General features: G+C 40.0%; 1 protein-coding gene across 10 annotated transcripts in view; it reads right to left on the bottom strand.

Moving 5' to 3' along the window:
* Positions 1–184: 184 nt before the first annotated feature.
* USP9X (ubiquitin specific peptidase 9 X-linked) overlaps positions 185–23526 on the bottom strand; it is a 200162-nt gene continuing 176820 nt past the window's right edge. For all 10 annotated transcript variants that reach the window (XM_043505905.1, XM_038384263.2, XM_038384284.2 and 7 more), the window contains 8 exons: positions 19181–19310; positions 16978–17163; positions 14662–14882; positions 12148–12236; positions 4852–5008; positions 4221–4433; positions 3582–3677; positions 185–2079 (listed from right to left, as the gene is read on the bottom strand). In XM_043505905.1, the coding sequence (XP_043361840.1) occupies positions 1945–2079; positions 3582–3677; positions 4221–4433; positions 4852–5008; positions 12148–12236; positions 14662–14882; positions 16978–17163; positions 19181–19310 (1227 nt within the window). In that variant the 3' untranslated portion in view covers positions 185–1944. The remainder of the gene's footprint in view (positions 2080–3581; positions 3678–4220; positions 4434–4851; positions 5009–12147; positions 12237–14661; positions 14883–16977; positions 17164–19180; positions 19311–23526) is intronic.

Here is a 23526-nt window from a genome sequence, read left to right as displayed (position 1 = left end):
ACATAGAATATTTAAAAAAAAAAATCAAATGAATTCATCTCTGTAGCCCTCCCTTATATTACATTAAATGCATAAGAATGCACTTTGATTATTTTTTCTTGGTTCATTTCAACACAGACCTTCTGTTCGATTAAGCAGCTTTGTTTCTATTAACTTAATTGTAAAAAACATCATCAAGCTTGTGCTCATTAAATATATATATATATATATATATATATATATATATATATATATATATATATATATATATGTATGTATGTATGTATATATAAAAACATACAAAAAGTACAAGATAAATCACATTAAGAAACTTTTACAGGGTAATTGTCCTAATTTTTTATTCTTAGTCAAGGGCCAAATTTTTCTGTGCACAAAAATCTCAATGTGACTGTAGTTCCAGAATTCAGCATAGTGCCATTGCACAGAATTAAACTTTCTCTGCAGTCAATTAAAAAATAAAACAAAAAACCACACACCACAGGACAAAATATTCTTCTTAAATCAAATTCTATTTGTGAATTCAGCAAAATAATTTCTATAAAATAAAACAGCAAAATATTTAAATAGTATAGGGTGGGCTGCATCTGTTTTGCAGGGGTATTTGGTTTTTAGACAGGTTGCAAAAAATTACACACATTCAAGTTACCAATTTTCATTTAAATACAGTATTTACTGATGCGTTTCTTGAAGTCTTTAAACAAATGTTTATTCCAGACTAGAGATACCTTAGAATCGTATGTGACTAACCAGTAGTTTCTTTTATAATTAAACCCTGCGTCTAAAGTTAAGATTTCTTGTATAATGGTTAAAGAGCTAAGACAATTCTTGCTTTCAAGTAGAACTGTGAATGAGCAGAAAACCAGCAAGTTAACTTGGTGCAGTAGCACTCACAAGTACTGTGTGATTTTGTTGACTTCCACTTCACTGGGATGCAGTAGAAGGAAAGTGTTAGTAGTTTATCTAATAAGCTCTACCAAAGAAACAAAACAAGCACACCAAATACAGTCTATTATGCTCCAGGCATCCTGGCATAGCAAAATTTTTGCATATTTGTTTTAAATCTTTTAAATTCCTATTACTGAAAACTAAGTGTTTTTATCCCACCCAGAGAGAACTGTCCAACATTAGATGTGAGGAACATATGTGCAACTGAAAACCACTTGTTTGTCACATTTTCCCTCCCTCCCCCATTTTGTAGTCTAGGTGTAAGAAGAAAAAGCTCTGAGCAATACAGCCGTCATTTTGGGACAACTACTGTCATGGTTGGGTTTTTTGCCCCGATTGGCTACACTAACCTGGTGTGAAGCCATGCTAAATGTTACAGCATAACTATAGCTTCAAAGTGATTAACCTAATACCAGAATGAAAAAGGCAATGAAAAAAGATCTAGAAACAATGTTACATCACCAATTTTCCACATCAACCAAATAATTAAAAGGTTACCAGCCATTACGTTGCTCATAGTAAAATCGACTCCAGTGGCAAAGAATTAACATGAAACTATTTTTGTGGTTGACATGGATAGGCTTTTTCATAAAGGAGTTGATCCAACTGCCATTAGGCAGGCAACACTGGTTGCAGAGCGTAGCGGATATATCAAGAAGTTACTTTTTGTTTTTGTAGATCTGTGAGTCTCATCAAGACAAAAAAAATGTTTCTTGCTTAAGAATTAACAGTCAAACATTAATATACTATATACACCTTTGCCATTTACACATTAGCATCAGGCCATTTATTACAAAACACTATACACTTTCCACTGCAGGCAGGTTATATATTGACAGCAATTTTCTGCAGATAAGACAGTGAATAGACTCTCCACTCCATGTTGATTAGGAATAGTTTTTCTAGTTTTAAATATTAGCCAGACACAGAAAAAGGTTGGACTGTAAGGCCTGGGTGCACAGTCTTGATGGAGCAAGTTAATTGATTATGTGCATTTAACTAATCTTTCGTCTGAGGTGGGGAAACTTCTTCACTGCCTTCATAATTTTCTTGTGCTCGTTGGCCAGTTCGTTGAGGGTTGTTCATATGATGTGCTGCTGGACCTGTATACGGCTGTCCATGCACATGGTTATTCTGCAAAATGGAACAAAACATTTTAAAGAGACCTTATGACTGAAATTTTTTCTAAGCAATTATATTGACTCCCCCCTCCTTTGAACATACCCCAAAGCATAGTGAATTGGTTAATTAGTAATACATATTTCAGGATGTTTATTAATTACTGTGAAGTCCCCTGCCCTTATCTTTTAAATGAATTTATGCTGAAGATTCTGAATTGAAATTGTGAAGATTAAGCTATAGTCAAAAATTAGTAATTACAGATTTTAAATTGCAATTACATGCAAAACAAAGCAAAAAAAAGAGGATGAATGGAATGCTGCCTATGATGTGTACAGTTTAGATTAAAATGTAGATATAGTTCTATCAAAAGATAAAACTGTATGGGAGAAAAATTTAAACACACACAAAAGAAATTAGCTATAAATTGTGCAAACATGCAATTATTTTTAGCAGGCAAAATGTAATGTAACAGAAGTCAATAAAAGCTGAACAGTTATTTTCCCCAGATGCTAACAAGTACAATTTTTTGAAACTAACAAGTACAATTTTTGATTAAAAATACACTTATACAACTGTCAAATGTAAAACGTTGTCTGTCTATGATACTTCAGGGAACTGCAAGATTAGACCAAGCATAAACCTATTGCAATACTAAGAAAAAAGGGTTGTTTTTGTTACAGGATGAGAAAGTGAACACATCACACAAGTAAAGAATTAATCAGTGAGTTTGTGATAAACTGCGGCTTAACTCCAAGGCAACGGAGGAGTCTATCACTTGCCAACTGCTCTGCTGAGAGCATCAGTAAGGAAAGCAAGATGAAGGGGAAATGGGTTTGGACAGGGCAGGAAATGAAATTAGCAGATTCAAAATATATAAGTGATTTGGAGAAAAGTAGGAAAATAAAAACTGCAGTTAATTCTGGGACCTACTAATTTAGGTATTACCAGCTCAATAAGTCTAGGTATGATCTCTTTCAAATCTAGCTTTCCATTTAAATGGATGCTAACACAATAAGTCACTGAACTTTGAAACAGATTTATATTTGATATGCACTTTAAACTTGGATATCAGTGTTCACAGAACAAATTACATATGGGACAAAATCATTTTTAAGTAATTACTAAAGTCTAAAACAATTTATTAATGCAAGACTGGATTCTATCATTTAAGTCAATGGTGCAATTTGCAGAGTAAGGTGCTAAACATGGAAGAAGCACTGCTGAACGAAACCAGTATGCATTCGCTACGGGATGGCAGTCAGCATAGTGCTTTTAGTATGAATGATAAATAACTTTATGGTAAAATTTTGGGTTTTGTGTGAAATTCTGATAGAGAAATTGCTTCTAGTAAATGGTGCTGAATGTTCATCCTTATGATCACCCTATAAGTGTGAGATTTGAACTATAATGTGTTTCTAGTTAAATATTTACTACAGTGATAGTTAGCATGAAAGCTAAAACAAAAAGTTAGACTTTAGATCCTTCAACGGAAATTGAAACTCTGCACGGTTTACCTGTTGATACTGGGAACCGGGTGAATGAGGATACAATGGCGCATCTTCTGGTGGGGAGGATTCATGTTCATCTGGGGCATCTGGGTCATCTGGTTCCTAAAATTAACACACAGTAAAATATTACTTTTCAAGTCAAATCCAATCCCATCCTTAAACTGTAATCTCACTGTTCTTGGAAGACCAAGATGCCCCTCCTCTTCCTCCCCCCAACATTTTAAAAAAGGAACACTAAGTGGCAGCTTGCTCAATATCATAGAGAAAAGTTTTACTTCTGATACAAGTTATCTGATATCACCTTATCTCCTCCTAGAATTGAATTTCACCATTTTAGTTCAATTGGGGTATTCCAACTTTGGAATCAGTTAATGCCAATACAAACAGTAAGTAACATAGGAGAAGATTATTACAAACCATCAACACTATACAACTGGCAGTCAGTGGAAACTACTGTTAATTTTAGGCAGTTTCAGACTAGCAAATGAAGTTACAGAACTTCTTACTTCTAAAATGATCAGAAACCGGGAATAATCTGCTGCCCAACTCACTGTTGCTACTACTGGATAAAGTACAAAGGATTTTGAGCATTTAAAGCAGTAATTTTATTTAACTTTCAATTTGGTGTGAAGTCTAATTCTTTACCTCTTCTGGGCAGAGTTCACAAGCTTTTGCAAGGGTCATTCTAGCACTGTGTGATCTTTCCAAGAAGTAACCATTTGATGTTTCATTACTCTGCACTGGGGGAGACCAATTATTATATGTGTATTGTGGATTTCCAGTATATGGCCTACGCTCAAGCTCATCTCCAAGCCATTCTACCGCCCAGGTCCATTTTCTCTTCAAATCTCCATTGCTCTGCAGAGATAAAAAATTGACAGTTCAGAATCCCATTTTTATTCTTCAAACACCAATATTTCTCTACTTCCACAACATCCACGTGTTGGAAAACAGGTGACTGTCTTCACATTAGCCCACTGTTTAAACAAAAGTTCTTTTTACTGAGTGCATACATTTTTTTCCAGAAGGGTAATTTGACAGGAAGCATTGGTGGGTTTGGAGCAGCAGCCACACAAGCATTAATACAATCTGTATATTACTGTCAAGTTTAGCTGAATCCCTCCCTCCCACTTCCTTCTCCTGATCTTTTGACAAAGAAATATCCAAATGAGTTTTACTTAGAAGAAAAGGGAAATTTAACTCTGTTGTAATTTGCTTGACTTACTTTTTGTCTAGAATTCTAAAACAACAATGAAGTCAGAATGGAAGGTATCACCTGTAAGATTTGGTAGGCTACAGGACAGTTGCTGAAAAGAGCTACCATGCACTTTATACACTGGTAAGCTCTTTTCTGATAATGGTTCTTAGAACGCTGAATGGTGTCAAATAGCCCATCCCTGTCATCTGGAATTCCTTTAAGTGCATTGTGAATCCTGGAGGGGGGGGGAAAAAAAATCCAAGGGTCAAAATTTTAGTTCTCAAATTTGTTCATTGTTACACATTATAAAACAGTGACTGGAATTACACTTCAATTATACTGTAATTATAGAAGTTAATATTCTGATAACAGGATTTTGTAGTAGGTGTGTTCATCAAAAAGTATAACAGAGTAATTACAATGTAATGTATTAATTATGACTCTAAAAGGGTTAAGTAACAATTCAGTTATATGCTTGACCTCCTGGATATATGAAATCAGATTAATCAGAGATATCAAAAAAGCGTAACGACAATTATAGCTATAGCAATAAAGCGTCACCCATTAATCATTAGTTCTCAATCAACAGAATTAAAATAAATCCTTTTCATAAATATCTACCACCCACTGTAATGTTAGAATACAGTTACATCTCAGAAATAATGGTTGCTTACCTTACAGTAAATGTTGCCTGAAATGTCATCATTGTGGATCCCACTATAGAAGCACATGCGCCTCATGCATGTGAGATAGGAGTCTTTTGCTGGGGCCGTGCATGCACCCCATGCTTCTTCACATTTCTCTACAAGGGCATAAAGGGCGGAGTGTCCGCAACTGCCCCTTAGTTCCCTCATCAATTCAGAATCCCATATGCTGAGGGCTCTGAAAAAGTTGTTATGGAGGAAGGGTTGTGGGATCCACACTGACAACATCTTGAAGAAGGTTTAGTTCTGTCCACACAGTGGATGAATGAACTTGAAATGTCCACAGTATGCAGTTTTTCTCCTGGTATAGAATAGGTTTTTGGAAAACAAATTAACTTGATTTGAGTGGAATTCTGAGACCACTTTAAGGATGAACATAGGATGAGGTATCAGTACGACCATGTCTCCGTGAAATGTCATGTAGACAGATTCAGCCACGAAGACCTAGAGCTCACAGATTCTCCTAGCCAAGGTGATGGGAACCAGAAAGACCATCTTTAAAGTAAGATAATACAGGGTGCATCCCAAGAGTAGCTCAAAAGGGGAAGCACTGTAAGATTTAGGAAGAGGATATTACGGTCTCACACAAAAAAGTTAGTTCTTTACCTGGGGTTAAATATATAAAGAGGTCTTTGTGGATCTTCAATACAGTTGGTTGTGAGACTATCAAAGACAAGTGTACAGGTGAATGACATGCTGAAATTGCTGCCAGGTGGACCATAATAGAGCTAAATGAAAGGCCAGAATGTTTTAAATGCAGTATGTGGTAAGATCTTTGGTACCTACGTTTCTACTGAGACTGGGTTGTGCTGGGCCACCCATATGGAGAACCTCTTCTACTTTGTGGAACTGGTCCTTCTTGTATGTTGCTTACAACTATGTATAAGGATTTCGTGCATCTGAAAGGAGCAGAGTCTGTCAATGGTTCTCAACCAGCTAACATCCAGGCTGTCAGATGTGGTCACTTTGGGGCTAAATGTAGAATATGATCATTGTTCTGAGATATGTCTGGCAGAGAGATGGGAGGCTGAGTGGACATCTGTAGCAGGTTTCTCACAAAAAACTGCCTTAGCCAGTAAGGTGCCATGAGGATAACTATGGCCTAGACCTGTCTGATGTTACACATTACTTTGGGAAAATTGGGGAAAAGCATAAGTGAGGATTCAGTTCCACAGACTTTCCAAGAGCAAAAGTTGGACATTTTGTGTTTTCCCTGGTGGTGAATAGGTCTTTTGTGGGACTTTCCCACTTCGAGATACCTGCTGGATGATGGAGCTCTGCAGTGACCACTCATAATTGGTGAGTGATTGTCTTCTTAAGAAGTCCTCTAGGCTGTTGCTGACTCCTGGGAGATGAGGAGCCACTGGGGTTATCCTGTGTTGCTGACAACATTCATAACACGATCACTCCCTGAGATGAGGATAATAAGCACACACTGGTGTGTTTATGTAGACCACTCTAGATGTGTTGTCTTTTATGCAGAATTTCATGTCACCCTAGGACCAGGTGCCTTGCATCTCAGATGGTCCAGGTGACCACCCTAACCTGTCTCTGACATGTTTGTGATTAGTGTCACTGTTGGAGGGAAAGCAGAAAAGGGTATTTCAAATGTTTTTGGGGTCTAGCTACCAATTCCTCTCTGAGATGACTCGAGGTGGAATATCTGGTGTCTTACTGGGGAATAGACTGACCTGAGAGTTTTAAGGATCGCAAGTGAAGTCTAGCAAGTGATGAGAGATAATTGCCATACTGACATTTGGCTTAATAGTCTGAGACAGGTCTGCACTGTCATCATGACCAGATTTGATTTTATTCCATTCAGCAGTCATTGCAAAGAAATGAACTTGTCCTTGGAGTGACATGAGGAGGCTACCACAGTTCCTATGATTGCTCTTTTGTGATGGAGTAAGGTTCACCAAGAGGTCTAGCTGGGTGAAAAGGGAGAAGGCAATTTTCAGACCCAATGCTCTTCTGCTGGAATCCACCTTTGCTCAGCCAATCGTTCCAGATAAGGGTAGATATAGATTTCCCTTCTCCTCATATAGGATGCCACAACAGCAGACGCTTTGTGAATATTGTGTGTGCTATGGAGAGTCCAAAGAGCAATACTTTGTACTGATAATGAATGGACTCCACTGTGAGGCTTAGGCCTGGTCTACACTGGGGGGGAAGGGAGGGGGGGAAATCGATCCAAGATACGCAACTTCAGCTATGAGAATAGTGTACCTGAAGTTGATGCATCTTAGATTGACTTACAATCACTTACTTTGCGTCCTCGCGGCGCAAGATCGACGTCCGCTTTTGCCTCTCACCATGGAGGAGTTCTGGAGTCAACGGCAGAGCAATCGGGGATCGATTTATTGTGTCTACACTAGACACGATAAATCGATCACCGATAGATCGATCACTACCCGCCGATCCGGCGGATAGCGTAGACATGGCCTTAGGTACTTTCTGTGGGCTAGGTGGATGGCTATGTAGAAGTACACATCCTGTAGGCTGAAAACCACGAATCGGTCTGGAGTCTGAAGGGATGGAATGATGGAGGCAATAGTTACTATTCTGAATCTGAGATGGTGTATATATTTGTTCAGAATTCTCAGGTCTAGGATAGGATGAAGACACACCGTCTTTTCTGGAATGAGGATATATCAAGACTAGACGCCTCTTCCCCTGTATTCTTGTGAGACCTCTTCTGTGGCTCTTAGATGAAGCAATAAGGCTAATTCTGTTTGCAAAAGGCTCTTGTGAGAAGGGTCCCTGAAGAGGGATGGGGAAGTGGGTAGACAGGGGAAAGGACTGGAAATGGATGGGACAGTGGGCAATGATGCACCCATCTATCTACTCTAATTGCAGACCAGGCCTATTGGAAAGAGATAAAGTTGGCTTGCTGAGGTAATGATTGGCTCTAGACAGGCTTTGGTGTGGCTCTCAACACTTCTGTCAAACCTGCTACCTCAGAGGAGGTGCAGTGTGCGTTACAGAGAAGGACAGTGGTTGCCTCCTGGAATACTGGGGCATTTTTCTGAGAGTGTTTTCAGGTTGCTTACTTTGGGAGCAGGTGGATGGTCTCTGTCTCAGTTGTGATCGGGCTTGGGTATATCCCTAAACACTGCTGTGTGGCCCAAGAGTCCTTTAGTGAGTGGAACACCTCATCTGTGGCTACTAAAGAGCTCTATTCCCTCAATAGTCAGCTCCACTATTATGCATTGCACCTCCTTAGGAATGCCTAATGCTTGCAACCAGGAGGCCCTTTGAATGGTAACGGTCACGACCACTAACCTATCAGCCATTTCCAAAGCATCCACGACTGTTTGTAAGGTTAACAATTTGGCCCTCATTTATAAAGTCCTTGAGGTCCTCCATGCTGCCCTGAGAGAGTCTGGTTAGGAAAGTGGCCACTCTGTCACAAGTAAGGGAACTGTATTCCACAAACTGAGCTTGACAGTTTGCCAAGTGAAGTTGTAAGAAGGCAGAGGAATAGGGTTTATGCCCAAAGAGAACCAGCCTTTTAGGGATTCCCTTTTGGCGGTACACGTCTTGATTTGGACTTTTTTTGGACCTCTGATATCACCAAGATCCTGGATTAGGATCGGCACAGAATTATTAAACGCCCTTATCTGGTATTTAGTACGTCTTATCAATCCTCTTGGCTGTAGGAGGAAGAGTTGCTGGAGCATGCCAGAGTCCCTTTGTAAGCTCAAGTATTGCCTTGTTAATGGGGAGGAAAACCCTGGCTGTGACTGAAAAATTCAGGATGTCAAAGAGTTTATGAGACTTCTTCTGGATTACCAAGATTTCAATGTCTAGAGTCTCTGCAATTTGAGCCAGTAGCTCCTGGAATGCTTTGAAAGAATTCAACACCAGTGCTGCCACATCCAGGGAGAACAATGATTCCTTAGGGGGTCAAGGAGGCTGTAAGTGTTCCTCCAGTGCTGCCTAGATTTGTCTGTGATCACCTGGACCTGGCTCCAACATGGGAGGTTGAGCTAGCAATTACAGTGGGAGTGAGATCTCCTTCCCTTCCTTAATAGGGGAGAAAAGGATCTGCTTTGAGAGACATGCGAAGGTGATCCCAATACAGCCAAGAGGGTATACTATATTGGTACTAGCCCAGTTTAGGTTGGCCTGCCCACTGCCACACATTGAGCTTATGATAGGCTCTCCAAGAAGGGAGCCTCCAGTGTCTTCTGAAGAGTCCCCTCCTGATCATAGAGGAGATAGATCTCTGATGAACATGGAGAAAAAATGAGGTAAAGGTGACAAGAAGCACATCTCTTCAAGTGGCAGTGCCGTAACGTGGGCTGATCTTGGTAGCAGAGATGCCAGTGCCAATCTCTACACAGAGGACATCTCAGGTGGAGATGTAGACTCTTGCCAGTATATACCTCAGGGCTCTACCAACAGTGCCCATGACAGTGGCTGCAAGACTGAGAATGTTCTGGCTGGTAACATGCGACCATGTCTTTCTTGAGCCACGCTAGTGGTTGAGCTTTTATCCCTAGCCCCCACAGTAGCAGAGCACTGGTATGGTATGTGACTTTCCTCAAGGCAGAACTGGTAGTGGCTGCGCCCAGTGGTGAGTGGAACAAGACCATCACAGGACAGGCAGGACTCAAAGCTGGGGGATTTTTAGTTTGCCTTGTGCCACTTGCTTTGTGGCAGTTGGTGCAAAGTGCCTAAACCTTCTGTACAGGAAGGCTGTCCTGTTTTTTTTGAAGCAGTCCACTTATTAGTGGAGAGAAAGAAAAACAAATTCTTCAGGTAGATCAGTGAAATCGAATGGCAGCAAACACTAATAAGTAGTGGGGTGGACATGGGCCATAAGAAGGAACTGGGAGATGGCTGTGATCACTCCATCCTATATACCCTCATAAGGGAGAATGAGGGGGCACAGATCCAGTGGACACTGCTACTCAAAACACTCTGATATAACATGCTTGAGGTGCATGCACACATACAGTGAGATCCACAGCATGCATATTTGAAAAATCCTAGTTAAACTTGTATTTCAAATGCTGAAATTCCAACAGCTGGACATATGAAAAGCAGTAACATTTAGAATCCCAAACCTACCCAGCACTTTTGTACAGGTCTAATGTTGTGTCTTATTAAATTGTTTCCCTCTCCAAGAATGTTTCTTAAGCTAAAGACTATGTGAACTTTATACATCTAGCTGAGTTGAATATGCAAGTGTTGACACACCATACAGGGGTTCAGAATCTAGGGAATGTTTACACTGAAGCTGGGAGCAAGCCTCCTACTCTGGGCAGACAGATTCATAATAGCCTGGCTCAAGCGAAAACGCTAATAGCAGCAACATGGATGATGTTGGGTGATAGCTCAGGCTCTCAAGCCCATACTACACTCTCAAGCCCATACTACACTACACACACCAAGCTTAGGTGGCTAGCCCAAGCCTGCACTGGTGCCACAATGTTCACATTTATGTTTAGTGCACTAGCTCGAGCTGAGCTAGCAAAAGTCTGTCTACCTGGGCTGGGAGCAAAGCTCCCCTCCGTACTGTAGACATATCCTGGAAGGTTTGTTGGGAACAACTTCCTCTCAACATGCAAATCAAGACTTACAAATAAATAAATAAATTTAAAAAAGTCCCCAGTCTTTGGAGCACAGCAAGCCACACCGCTGTCTTTTCAGAGAAGGTCTTCAGGGATATGTCCAGGTAGTAGCTGAAACTAAAAAGTCCAATCCAACTCTAAAGGGAATGACTTAAGGGCCCCCTCACATATTTTCATCACTGTAGTCAGTTTTCATTGTAATACTGTTTCAAATGATTTACTAAAATCTAACTACTAACATATTTCCACACACAAGCTATCAAGCAGTGGCTGTATTTCAAAACATGGTCTACTACAACCTAGACCACGTTTATTGCAAGTTGTACCCCTCTTCCATGATACTTTTGATTTTGATTGAAGTTACCAGGAAAAAAAAAAGTCAGTATTCATAAAGTTGCAAAGGAACAACATTGAACATTTTAATGGTCATTTAAAAAAGTCCTTATTCTCTCAATTGGTGAGAATTGTGTTTCAAACTGGTTTGAATATTTGGACACTTAAAAGAGACAACAGTCTATTAAAATGTGACCTAATGTAGAATGTTTACTGTCTTTGAAAACCGCAACCCTCCTAATTTCATGCTTCATACATGTCAAAGGTAATAGTCCTATCCACACAGAAATGTGTCATGACCAACAACACCACTGTTAACACAGTATACTCCTCTTAAATGGAACAGCCACTTTACTCAAATGTTTCCAAGGAAGCAGTCTAGCCTAATGACACTGAGTACCAATGACTGCTGCTTAACTGGAATATTAGTAAAGGTTCCACTTCTAGAGGGATGCACTCAATTGGTGTTAAGTGGCTAAGTAGCTTTCTGCCAGCTGTGAAAAAAGTGAAATTCTAAGTTCAAGTTTTAAATACACAAGTTGCCTAATTTTAAAAGTAGGGATAAAAATGAAGTAAGCTGAACATAAGTTTTGTCCTTGTGTTTTGAACAGCAGAGTTTAAGTCTTTTCAGATTTTTTAAGTCCATTTCTCTTAATCAGCAGAACCATTTAGTTGGGAAGAGAAACTGTCCAACAGGGAAGCCCCAAATTATAAAAAGATGGGAGTCTACTGTAAAATGGAAAAAAAAGAATACTAACCTGTGGGTCTGCCAAGAGTCCTCAATTAACAGGATTTGCAAAAGCAGATCCAAGTAAGGTCGAAGTTCATAGGTGTATGAATATGCAACCTTAAAAGAAGTGAAAATGAAGTGAAAATTATATCTCAGAAAAAATGTTTCTTAAAATATGACAAGATAACTGAGGCATGAGTTTGAGATGGTTGCAATAATCATGTTCTGAATTCTCAATTCTGCTTCTCTGGCAATCTCTCTCAGACAGCAGTATCACTCTAGGGCCTTCACTTCCCCAGGGTGAGTTTGGCAAAACTCTCTCAGCTCTTGGGAATTTTGATTCCTAGGGGTGGTGGTAGCAAGCACTGCATAGAACATGAACCAGGCCCTTACCGGCTGTTGCACACAACCTCCCCTCTATTACAAGATATAAATATTGACATTTCAGCATCCCAGCTAGTTACCTCAGTTGTATAGCATGTGAATCTCCTTAGGAGACAAGACCAGCAGAGAGATTTAAAAAGGAAAGAAAAGGACTAAAAAATGAAACTAAGAAAAAAGAACACCTCAAAAAATGTGACACCCAACTCTGAGGGGAGGAAGGTGGGTGAATGAGAATCCTGTTTGAAAAATATAGCTTCAGAGAAGCAGAACAACAAGAAAATACTTCCTATTACAATTCTTGCTTCGGGAGAGTAAGCAGCATAAAGATTATCCCAAAAGAAAAAGTAAACTGCAAATAGCTGCAAAAAGCAGTAATATTAATGTCAATGTTTTTTAAGATACCAATGGACACTCCAACGTATACGATGAATATAAATGTCAGAGAATAAAACTAATCCAACCTAAAATAAGGGACATCTAAAAGTAAAACAAAACTTCTACTGGGGTGGGAAAATGTGACCTTCCTTACCTAAGAAAGAGTTTTTAGAGTAGAGCTTGGAATCCAAAACCAGATTCCCTCCTAAAGACTGAATCCAAGTAAATATGCTTTGTAAATGTGTGAGAGGACTACATAACTGCTTTGCATACCTTTGCAAGAGAGACATGTCAGATAGGCAATGGTCATAGCTTTGGCTCTAACCAAAGGAGCCTTGATATGGCTGGCATGAAGAGGAAAAGCTAAGTCATTATGGAGGTGCCTGGCAGCAACTTCATGGTTAGCTTTGCATTGTAAAATAGAGTTAAAATAGGGAATAATTTCCTCTCTCTCTTTAAAAGTAGGTGACCTAAATGGTGCGAAATTTCACAATAGGTTAGTTTGTATGCCCTTCAATTTTCAGTGTGGATTTTGTTTGGCTTCTCTTCATACATTTTTAAAAGGAAGTCTCAAGTTGAGTTCTGGCTGAAAATTTCCCTTGGCAGGCCTAAATTTTCATTGTTGATGACAGACAATGCTTTTTAAGAGCTATCTTCAAGGAACTTGCAAGAGAGGTCGGTTTGAGAAAGCCAGTGCAAAGGAGAAGGGTTTGTTATGCGTTGGATTTAAGGTAATTTTTAGCCAATATTCACATTAAAACTGGAAGTTTACTTACTATGCATGCAAGCCTGGTTGATGGGAAGGACCCGGCTCACACAAGCCGAGCTGGTTGATGGGAGGGGCCTGGCATGTGAAAATACGACTGGTTGAAGGGGGTACACATACTCTTCAATCATCCCTTATTAAACTACTACTACACCAAATATCTATAATCAATAGTGTTGGAAGGGAAATCTGGTAAAGGGGTGAATGCAGAAAGATGAAAATGGTGCATGGTCTGTGGTGCACGCTAGTTGTGGTAAAGGTAAGGTGGGTGCTTGTGAGTGGAGTAGAGTCTAGGTACCATCAGGCAGCTTAACTTTTGTTTCTTTGCTTGTGTGTGTTTGGATCAGGCATAGTGAGTGAGTAGGAACCCTAAGTGCTTCACAATGGACTTCGTGTATTAATAAAAAAAAGATGCATGATACCTAGACACATACAATCTTTTTAGTAATAGCGCTGCCCAGTGAATTGTTGTCAAAGGAAATTAAGTAGGGTGGACTTTCTAAGGGTTTTAGTTCACTTCAGATAATCCCCCCTAAGATCTTTTGGCACCAAGCATATGAAGAATGTTCTCACTGGAATGGGCATGCCAGCTAAAAAACAGTACTGAGCAGATGACCTAGCAGGTACACTGAAGTTTTGCAACATACTGACTGGAAACAAAAAAGGAAACTTGAAGACATGAATCAATGAAACTGAAGCTCCTTTGCTGACTGTGCCTAGGATGGAACTAGCCAGTTTGTGGGTGGTGACACACAAAGGCCAGTTTGATCTGGTTGTGCTATACCCTGTTATCATTGCCCTGGAAGCTCCTAATTCTTAGGATCTGGGGGAATTCTACAGTACTTCAATATGAAGCCCCAAGAGAGAATCCTAGCAGAAGTTATCTAAAGAGAAGTTTATTTATCACATATAAATACAATATCTAACATGGATATCACCTCTCCCTATACGACATTTTTACACTTACATATGCCCAAACTGATCCCATCTGCTGCCCTGATTTTTATTTTATTTTACCTGCCAGAGAAGTTCACTTAGGACAGTGGAAGAGAACTGAGGATTTTCCCAACAACAGAAACGAAGCAATTTGATGGTCTCTTCTGAGTTGCTGCAGTCTTCAATAATTTTCTTCACATAGCTAGTTCGTACAAACAAAATGTCTGCTACGTTCTGCTGAAGTGCCATTATAGGCTGCGATAAATTAGGATCACCATAAGGGTTTGAAAGTGGAGGATTACCTAGAACAAACAAACAATATTGATGAAACCAGACTTAAGTACTTTTTAATATAAAATGAATACATATTTAAACTCTGGGACTAACAAATGAAAGACACATGGAATAGTCAATGGAAAGACTTAAAATAAGACACTTATAATAAACTACCCTCTCTGTGAAAAGTTCTCCGGTATACAGAGATATATTCTCTGACACTGAGGCAGGGGACTTGTGTGACCTGAGTGAACTACCTCTTGTTTCGTGGGGGCATTACCACAGTTGAAGTCACTGAAAGCATTGCAGCTCCTCTGGTATATAAAAGAGAATGACTTGTTGGCAGGGTGTCCTCAGTGAGGGCCCTTCAACTTTGGAATACACTCATTGTCCTACTTGTCTAAAATAAGCCCAAATCTGTTTAATTTTAGAGCATGCTGCAAAGTTCAACTGGCAATTGAGATACGGGGGTGTGTGGTGGTTCAGATGGAAACAGATTTTTTTTGGAGGGGGGGTGGTCATTGGTGAGGAAGATAAGAGGCTGTGCAAGAACTGAGGTTGGGGGATTTAGTTCTGTAGACTTATTTGTTTTGTACAGAGAAAAGTTGTTGCTTTGCTCCTGGTGTTTTGGTTTTAGTTGGATTATACTTAGGGTGACCATATTTCCCTATGCTGAACACGGGATACCTGGTAAAAATTACTCATATTCAAGCGAGTTCAATGGCAATCAATGAGAACTATGCAGTACAAACATTCAAATTAACATCAAGTTGACTGAGCTCCTGTTAAAAAGAAATACTGCACAATACTTTCTTATCTTTAAGGCTTTAGGGTTCACTCACTCCGATACACCTCTCACATCGGGGAAGAGGGGGGGTGACCAACCGACCCTCCCTGCCCAGCACTCTCTGCCTTCCATGCTGACTGGGCTCCCAGGACGGATCCACCTCTCTTGATATCCAGCACAGCATCTTCCCGAGGAAACACATGAGGGGGGCAGGGGAGGAGGAAGGGGGACATGGAGGGTCACATGCCCCCTCCCCAATTTCTGCCAGGGTTTACACCAGAATGTGGCCAGCAGCAGCCTTTCAGCACTGTGCGAGATGGAAGGGATGGGAGCTGCTTCCAGCCGCAGGGGACGGGAATGTGTGACCTGGCTAGTGTCTTTGCAGAGTTCAACCCTTACCCCCTCCCCCTTCCACCCCCATGGCTGGAAGCAGCTTGTCCCTTCCTGCCTGCAGAGTGTCGAAAGCTAACAGCTGCCTCCTGTCCCCCAGCTACAGCGCAGGTAGGAAGGGGTTAAGCCCTAAGGATGCATTGTGCACCAGGGCCCAGGGAACCTGATTGCAGGGGCATCATGGAACCTGGCCAGAGAGATGACTCAGCAGGGCAGGGTACCCAGGGGACGGAGCAGCGCCACACTCCCTGGGGGCAGGACCCAGGACTGGGGGAGAGGGAATGAAGAGGGTACTAAGCCCCTGCCAAGGGGGCTGCTGTGGAGCCTGGAGGTTTGGGTCGGGAACAGGATGGAAATCACTTCCCTCCCGCCACTCCAGAGTTTAGCTGAGGGGTACAGAGGCTTCCTCGTGCCAGCACTATGTGAGGCTTTGGAACATGCAGGGCTCAACTCCTTCTTGCCAACACCCCAGGCTGCAGGATCTTGGGCTTTCCTGGGGCGCCGGCTTAGCAGAGTTAATTTTTAGTTAAATTCTTATCAGGTATGTCACTTCAACTCCATTAATTTTAATGAGAAGAATTTAAACCAATCTTTACAAACTAAAACATCTAACTGCAATAGGTTTGATATTAATAGGTCCTCTATACCTTCCTAATTGTGTTCTTTTAAAAGGCCTAAATAGGCTTAACGGAGAATGATCTGTAGTTTTAGTGAGTTATGTATATCAAGATAGGATTTGGCCACCGCAGAATCAGGAAAAATCAGGAAAATCTTTATTGCAAAATATAAGAAATTGCTAAATATAATATATAATAACCCCCCTAAAACTATTGCTCCAATCAGTACATTTAATAAATAGCAAAACACCACATATACTTATAATTCACCAATTTATAACCAATGTTTTCAATTAATTTAAAGAATACTTGTAAAATGCACTATACCATTGATAGAAGACTGCATACGTGATGACACATTGCAACAACGGATTAGCTGTGACACTACAGTATACAATTTTCCCAGTTCAGCATACTGATATTTGATTGGAGGGCCTGGGCCTTCATCCAGAGCCACAAGCATGAACGTTGCAGGTACGTTTAGTTTCAGAAGTTGTGTCTTTTCTGCTACACCTTCAGAGGGGACAAAAAAATTACATCTCATGGATAGTATTGACAATATGTTTTTATAAGCTTAATTCTTACAGTTCTTATAAAGTTGGATTTTTTGGAAAAAATTCTGAAGAATTTGAAAAAGTAATATTTTCCATTGCTGGTTCTTATTCATGCTCTCAGTTACACATTTCTTCCAGGAGGGAGATGGGGGCACGGGGAAGAAGCTGGACTAGATTCTTATTAGAGTTTAGCTGAAAACTGCATACATCAGAATTGTGAACAAAAACATTTCCACAATGGTGCTCATTAGTGCTCACATAACCAGAGATCAGTCGCTAAGAACATAATGCTCCAATACGTCTGTTAGTCTATAAGGTGCCACAGGACTCTTTGCCGCTAAGAACATAAGAATGGCCATACTGCGTGAGATCAATGGTCCATCCAGCCCAGTATCCTGTCTTCCGATAGAGGCCAATGCCACATGCTTCAAAGGGAATGAATAGAATAGGGTGACTATCAAGTGATCCATTCCCATTGTCCAGTCCCAGCATCTGGCTGTCAGAGGCTCAGGGACACCCAGAGCATGGGGTTGCATCCCTATCTTGGCTAATAGCCATTGATGGACATAACCTAGATTAACTTATTCAATTTTTTTTTATATATATTTTTGGCCTTCACAACATCCCCTGGCAATGAGTTCCACTGGTTGACTGTGCATCATGAGTCTCAACTGTCTCCAATACTTTGCAGGAAGAAAGGTAAAGCCCACTTGTATCAGACTGGGAGAGGATCAGAATCCAAAGTGATCTAAGTTGTAGATCATTACTGCAGCAAAAACATGCCTTACAGTACTTTATGCTTCATGAAACATATACAACTACCACAAAAAACTGACATTTTAAATTAAAAAGATTTATCCAGTTGTGGACAAGCTTAATTAATCAAATCACAGTAAATAACTAAAAATCTCACCAATGGCTAAACTGTGCTGACTGAAGCACAAAACAGGTAAGCACTCAAGCCTATCAGAAAGCAGCATGTCAACAATGATAGTGATTAGCACCATACTGCATCAACACTAGTCATTAGAAAATGATTAAACTCACATTTTTTAATGAGTAAACAGCCACCACATATTCAGTACAGTAAAAATAAAGAGCCATTGTAAGCAAATATTGCCCCAAAATCAATATTTAGATTTGAAAATAAACAAGCCTTGCAAGTCTTGGGAAACAGAAGATTAAGTCCAATTCTTAAGGGTTGGTTCTCTGAATTGGTTACATGATGTAGTTAGAGAACCCCTCTAAGTAACTGATTTGCTCAGCTGATCTTTGCCAGAGCATAACTGCTTATCTCATTATAACAAGACCACAGCAACATGATCAGAGTAACAAATTGTGCATCATCATCATGCTTAGTTTTTACATAAACACTTTACAATGTCTAATCACTGTACAAACTTTAATTAACCTCTCCCCCCACCCCCTGAAGTTATGTACTAAAGTTTTTAATGTAATTTACAATTGTGATATGTTGTTCAGCACTTGGAGCAATTTGGCAGGGGGTTATTTGTAAAAACAATATTACTATCACCATTTTAGGATAGAGGAATCAGAGGTTAACTGACTTACTCAAGGTTAGCAAGTCTTCTGCTGACCTAGTATTAGAAGTTTATAGTCCCAATCTTTGGCTACTAGACCACAATGATCATGCACTGTCTAGTGAGACTTTGGGCAAACCATTTAGCCTCTCTCTGTCTCACTTTATTCAACTGTAAAATGGGACATTATTTCACAAAAGTGTTGTGACATTTCATACACCTATTGTCAGAAATGTTTTGAAATACTCAGTTGGAAGTGCTATACAAGTACCTAATATTCTTAAAAGAATTAACACCCCCACAAGTACAGTATGGCCTGCAATTTCTTATTGATCCTGGTCATCTCATTACATGAGTCAGCATACTTAGTTTCCTATATGTAAAAACAGAGTGCCTTACAGCAACACCATTAAGCGTATTTCATAAACTACTTACCTAGGTTGGCATACATCACAAACAGATTGAAATACTGTTGCAAATGGCGCCCATGCTCAGACACTTCCCTTCTAAGAAGGTTTAGTACTGCTCTCAGCAAGTGATCACTCAAACTTAAGTTATCATAGGCCTGCAAAACAAAAAAGTTCCAACATTAATGGCAGTTCCTGAACAGTTTCCATTCATAAAATCCATACATGGGAGCTCAATACCTGATTACACGATCAGCCTATTTAGGTGTCATTTTTCATGCAGCGAACTAGTATAAGGTGAAGCCCTTTTAAAGTGGAATAGTTAAAAAACAGGTTTATGAAATTCTAAGGTAGCCTCAACTACTGGGTCCAAAGTGAGAGAAATAAGAACGCTTCACAGTACTCGACAAAAGAAAAATATTCACCGTTTTCCTATTAAGATGCAGTACATACACTGGGAAAGACAACCAAGTGCCCAAATTATAGTTAATTTTTTTCTAATCACAAAACGTATAATTGTAAGAAAAACCCATTCATAACTAGTGAGGAAGGAGGATGGGCAAGCGATATTCTACTATAAACATAGACTTAAGGGAAAAAATTGCTTGCATGTATTTTGATCTTCTCCGGAAGTTAAGAACTTAAGATAGATCTGAACTATCAGAGAATAAATCCGGTTATGTATTTAAAATAAATGACCTGTATATTAATTAGAATGTGACCAATCATCATAGATAATGTAATAAAAATAATCGCTGTTCTTAACAAGAGTAAACAGCCTCCAATAAAGTAAAGAATTAAAGAACATCCCTGTTAATTCTCTGGGAAAAAAATTAAGAGTTCACAAATTTAATATTAAGTAAAAGTTCATATACCAACACACAGAAAAACCTCTCTCCAGATTTAGCACTGGTACTCATCACTATACTACCTGAGCACGTCACAGGATCATAGCTGGTATAGTGAAGTACCCTTATGAACTTTTATTAAGTCTTTGGTGGTTCTTCCTTTCTCTGGTTATGGGAAGCACTATTTGAGTGTGGGTCCCCCGCCCCCAAACTTTACTGAGGATTTTTTTTAAGGGAGGAGGGGGAATAAGATGAACAGGATTTGATTGTGGAGAAAAGGTTTATCAAAGGATTTGCAGCATTCCCTACACGTGGTCACACTATTGATTAGATCCATCTACTGTGTAAGTTTGTTCACTGGCTTGGTCACCTCAACCACCAATGGCTTAACTCCAGCTCTGATATGCTTGCTTCTAGGCTTTGCGATTTGCAATGTCCAAGAGTGTATCTGTCTTGGCAGGTCAAAAATGGGAGATATGGTCTCGAATGTAGCTGGGATATAATCCCTTAGTGGCATTCACAATCAGGACCACGGACCTGAAATGGCATGAGAAGGAGCCGCCGCCAGTGGAGGGAGTAAAGTACAGGAGTGCTGTACTTATGGCAATCTATCCCATGGAGGAGAGGGCAACTACATTCTGTGAAAATTGGAGCCTTTGAATTGTTTACATAGGTTAGCTTCTGACACAGTGAATAATTTAACCTGGAGATGACAAATCTCTGCATCACTGTGGCCACATCCTCATCTGGAAGGAAAAGGTGAATTTTCCTAGAAAGCTGCAGGTGGAACATGGTGTTTATCAGTGATGCAATCTGCTCATGCAGGCTCACTAATAAGCTAAAAAGGACCCCAAAGCTTCTCACCCCTTTAATGGAGAGAGAGAGAGAGAGAGAGAGAGAGAGAGAGAGAGAGAGAGAGAGAGAGAGAGAGAAAACAAAATTAGATATTTTTCATTGTATGCAATGTTGTAACCATTTTGGTCCCAGGATATTAAGGAGACAAGGTGGGCGAGGTAATAGTTCTAATTAGACCAACTTCTGCTGGTGAGAGACAAGATTCTGAGCTACACTGAGCTCTTCCTCAGGTACGTGAGAGAAACAAATTTTCAATCTACCTGAGAAAGAGCTCTGTGTAGCTCAAAAGCTTGCCTCTCTCACCAACAGAAGTTGGTCAGTAAAAGATATTATCTCACCCACCTTGCCTAATGCACAAATTAAACAGATGGTGGAAACAGTTGGTCATTTCATCCAGAAGACAGGCCATTGTTCTATAGTACTGAAAGGCCAAACCTTGCTTCATTGCAAAGAACTACCAATAGTAAGTCCTCAGAGTTTGTGGTTCTTTCTGTATCATGACAAAAGATCAAGCCTCAAGATCATTCAGGGCAGTTCTGGAATGTTCTAGGGCACTAGTCTTCATCTAGAGATTGGTTCAAACAGTTCCCATCCACCACCTTCTTGATTCATTTTCCTATAAAGGTGAATTGCAAGACTGGGTGATAGCTGGATGAATATTTAGCCTTTACAGATCATGTTATACATCTTCAAGTCACTTCACAAACCATATCAATCCTCAGTGTCTCTCTGTGTAAAGAATTATAGGTAAGTGGTACCTATATTTTGGAGAGGGGAAACTGAAGCAAGAGAAAAATGACTTGTCCAAAATCTGAGTTGGTGGCAAAGCCTCAAGTTCCAACCCCCCCCCCCCAAGTTTCAGACTCCCAATTCTGAGCTCAAACTACTGGAAAACAGTGTCTTCTGCCTCCTTCTATGACTTCAGTGTCAAGGGATGGCTTCCCTAAGCAGCAGTTGTACCTCAGCACATTTCATAAAGTCAGCTCTGTACCCTACACTAAAGAATTAGTGAATCAATCCAACCAGTTACTAACTCCATGTTGACTTTCGCTAGCTATCAGCTAGGATATCCACCCACAAGCAATGGACTTAAATCCATAATGGATTCTCCAGACATCGTGAGGTATGACTATCAAATAAATGCAGTGAACGTACTCATGCCTTCTCACTTGGACAATTGTCTGTCTACACTGAGAAACTGAACAATGAAACTTCTTGAGACACCAATTAACTAGACCCTTTACTTGAAGAACAGTTCCAATCAGTAATGGCAAACCATTTATATTTGCATTGATTACAGCTTTGTGAAATGTTCCCTAGACTCTATTGAGTGTCCCTCTGATCATAACTTCATTGTTCACTCTGCTTGTGACTCATGGTCAGAACAAGTAAGAGAAAAGACTGAAAGCTGAAGCAGCACAGTCAGCACTTCCAAAAAGTGCTATTCTGTAGCAGGCCAAGACCACCTCCCACCCCCACCCCCAAAAAACCTCTCCTCACAATTCAGATGTGGCTCCGACCACCCATTAGAAATAAACCCTGCTATGCGGAGCCAAGAATGACTGTGGTGGCTACTAATTTTTCAATTGAATTTGAGGCATAAAAAGAATGCACAAGTGTGTCCAGAAAGTCTCTTTTAGCTATTGATACATTACCAGCCACTATAGTATCTAGTTGATGACTTGAAGTGACTTGAAACATTATACAACATTGATGAGACTAATACTGATATACTGCATCCAGTTCTGGTGTCCACATTTTAAAAAGGATGTTGAAAATGGGAGAAAATGCCTTAAGCTAAACAACTTGAGCCCTTTGTCTTTCAGTGCATCTAAAGAAGAACGAGGGTTGACTCGATTACAGTGTATAAATACCTTCACAGAGAGAAAATACTGAGTACTGAACAGGCTCTTAAATCTAGTAGAGAAAGGTGTAACAAAAAATGAAGTCTGGAAGATGAAGCCAGATCAAAATTAGTGCCTAATTTCTAAATTTAATTTACCAGTGAGGGTAGATAGTCATCAGCCATTGAAACAAACTACCAAAGGAAGTGCTGACATCTCTTGGTAACTTCAAATCAAGACTGGATGTCTTTTTGGAAGGTATGCTTTAGCCAAACACAAATTATGCTTTAGTCAAACAAGTTATTGGGCTCAATACAAGAGTATATGGGTAAAATTTAACAGCCTGTGATATACAGGAAGTCAGATTAGATCATCTAATGGTTCCTTCTGGCCTTAAACTTCAAGAATCTTGCTCCATAACCACATCATCAAACCCAAGAGCTAGGTTTCAAAATCTCTTGGACTGAGAAGATGACATCCATTGTTCTAGTCAGACAAAAGACTAACTCTTGAAACATACTGGCGTTATGTGGAGAAGAGTCAAAAGAGATCTAAGCGAGTCTTTCCAGTTCTCCTTTAAATAGATTCTGAACATGAGTAAGACAGATTCCTGAGAGAAAGCTACACAAAAGTGTAGGTGACATTAGATGTCTCCTTCACTGAAGACCTTAACATGACCAAAAGCCTGCAGACAACAGGTAAAATAAAAGTCAAAGAAAACAGAATGAAGTACCTTAAGTGCCCAGTGAAATAGGTGAGTGGCCATTGCTAGCTTGAAAAGAGACTTCTTTAAAATTTGTCCATACTTTTGGTTAAGAAAATTAGTC

Source organism: Dermochelys coriacea, chromosome 1 (assembly GCF_009764565.3).
Source record: "Dermochelys coriacea isolate rDerCor1 chromosome 1, rDerCor1.pri.v4, whole genome shotgun sequence".
Classification (NCBI taxonomy): Eukaryota; Metazoa; Chordata; order Testudines; family Dermochelyidae; genus Dermochelys; species Dermochelys coriacea.
Note: the sequence above shows the minus strand (reverse complement) of the source record. Positions and strands in the feature narration are given on the sequence as shown.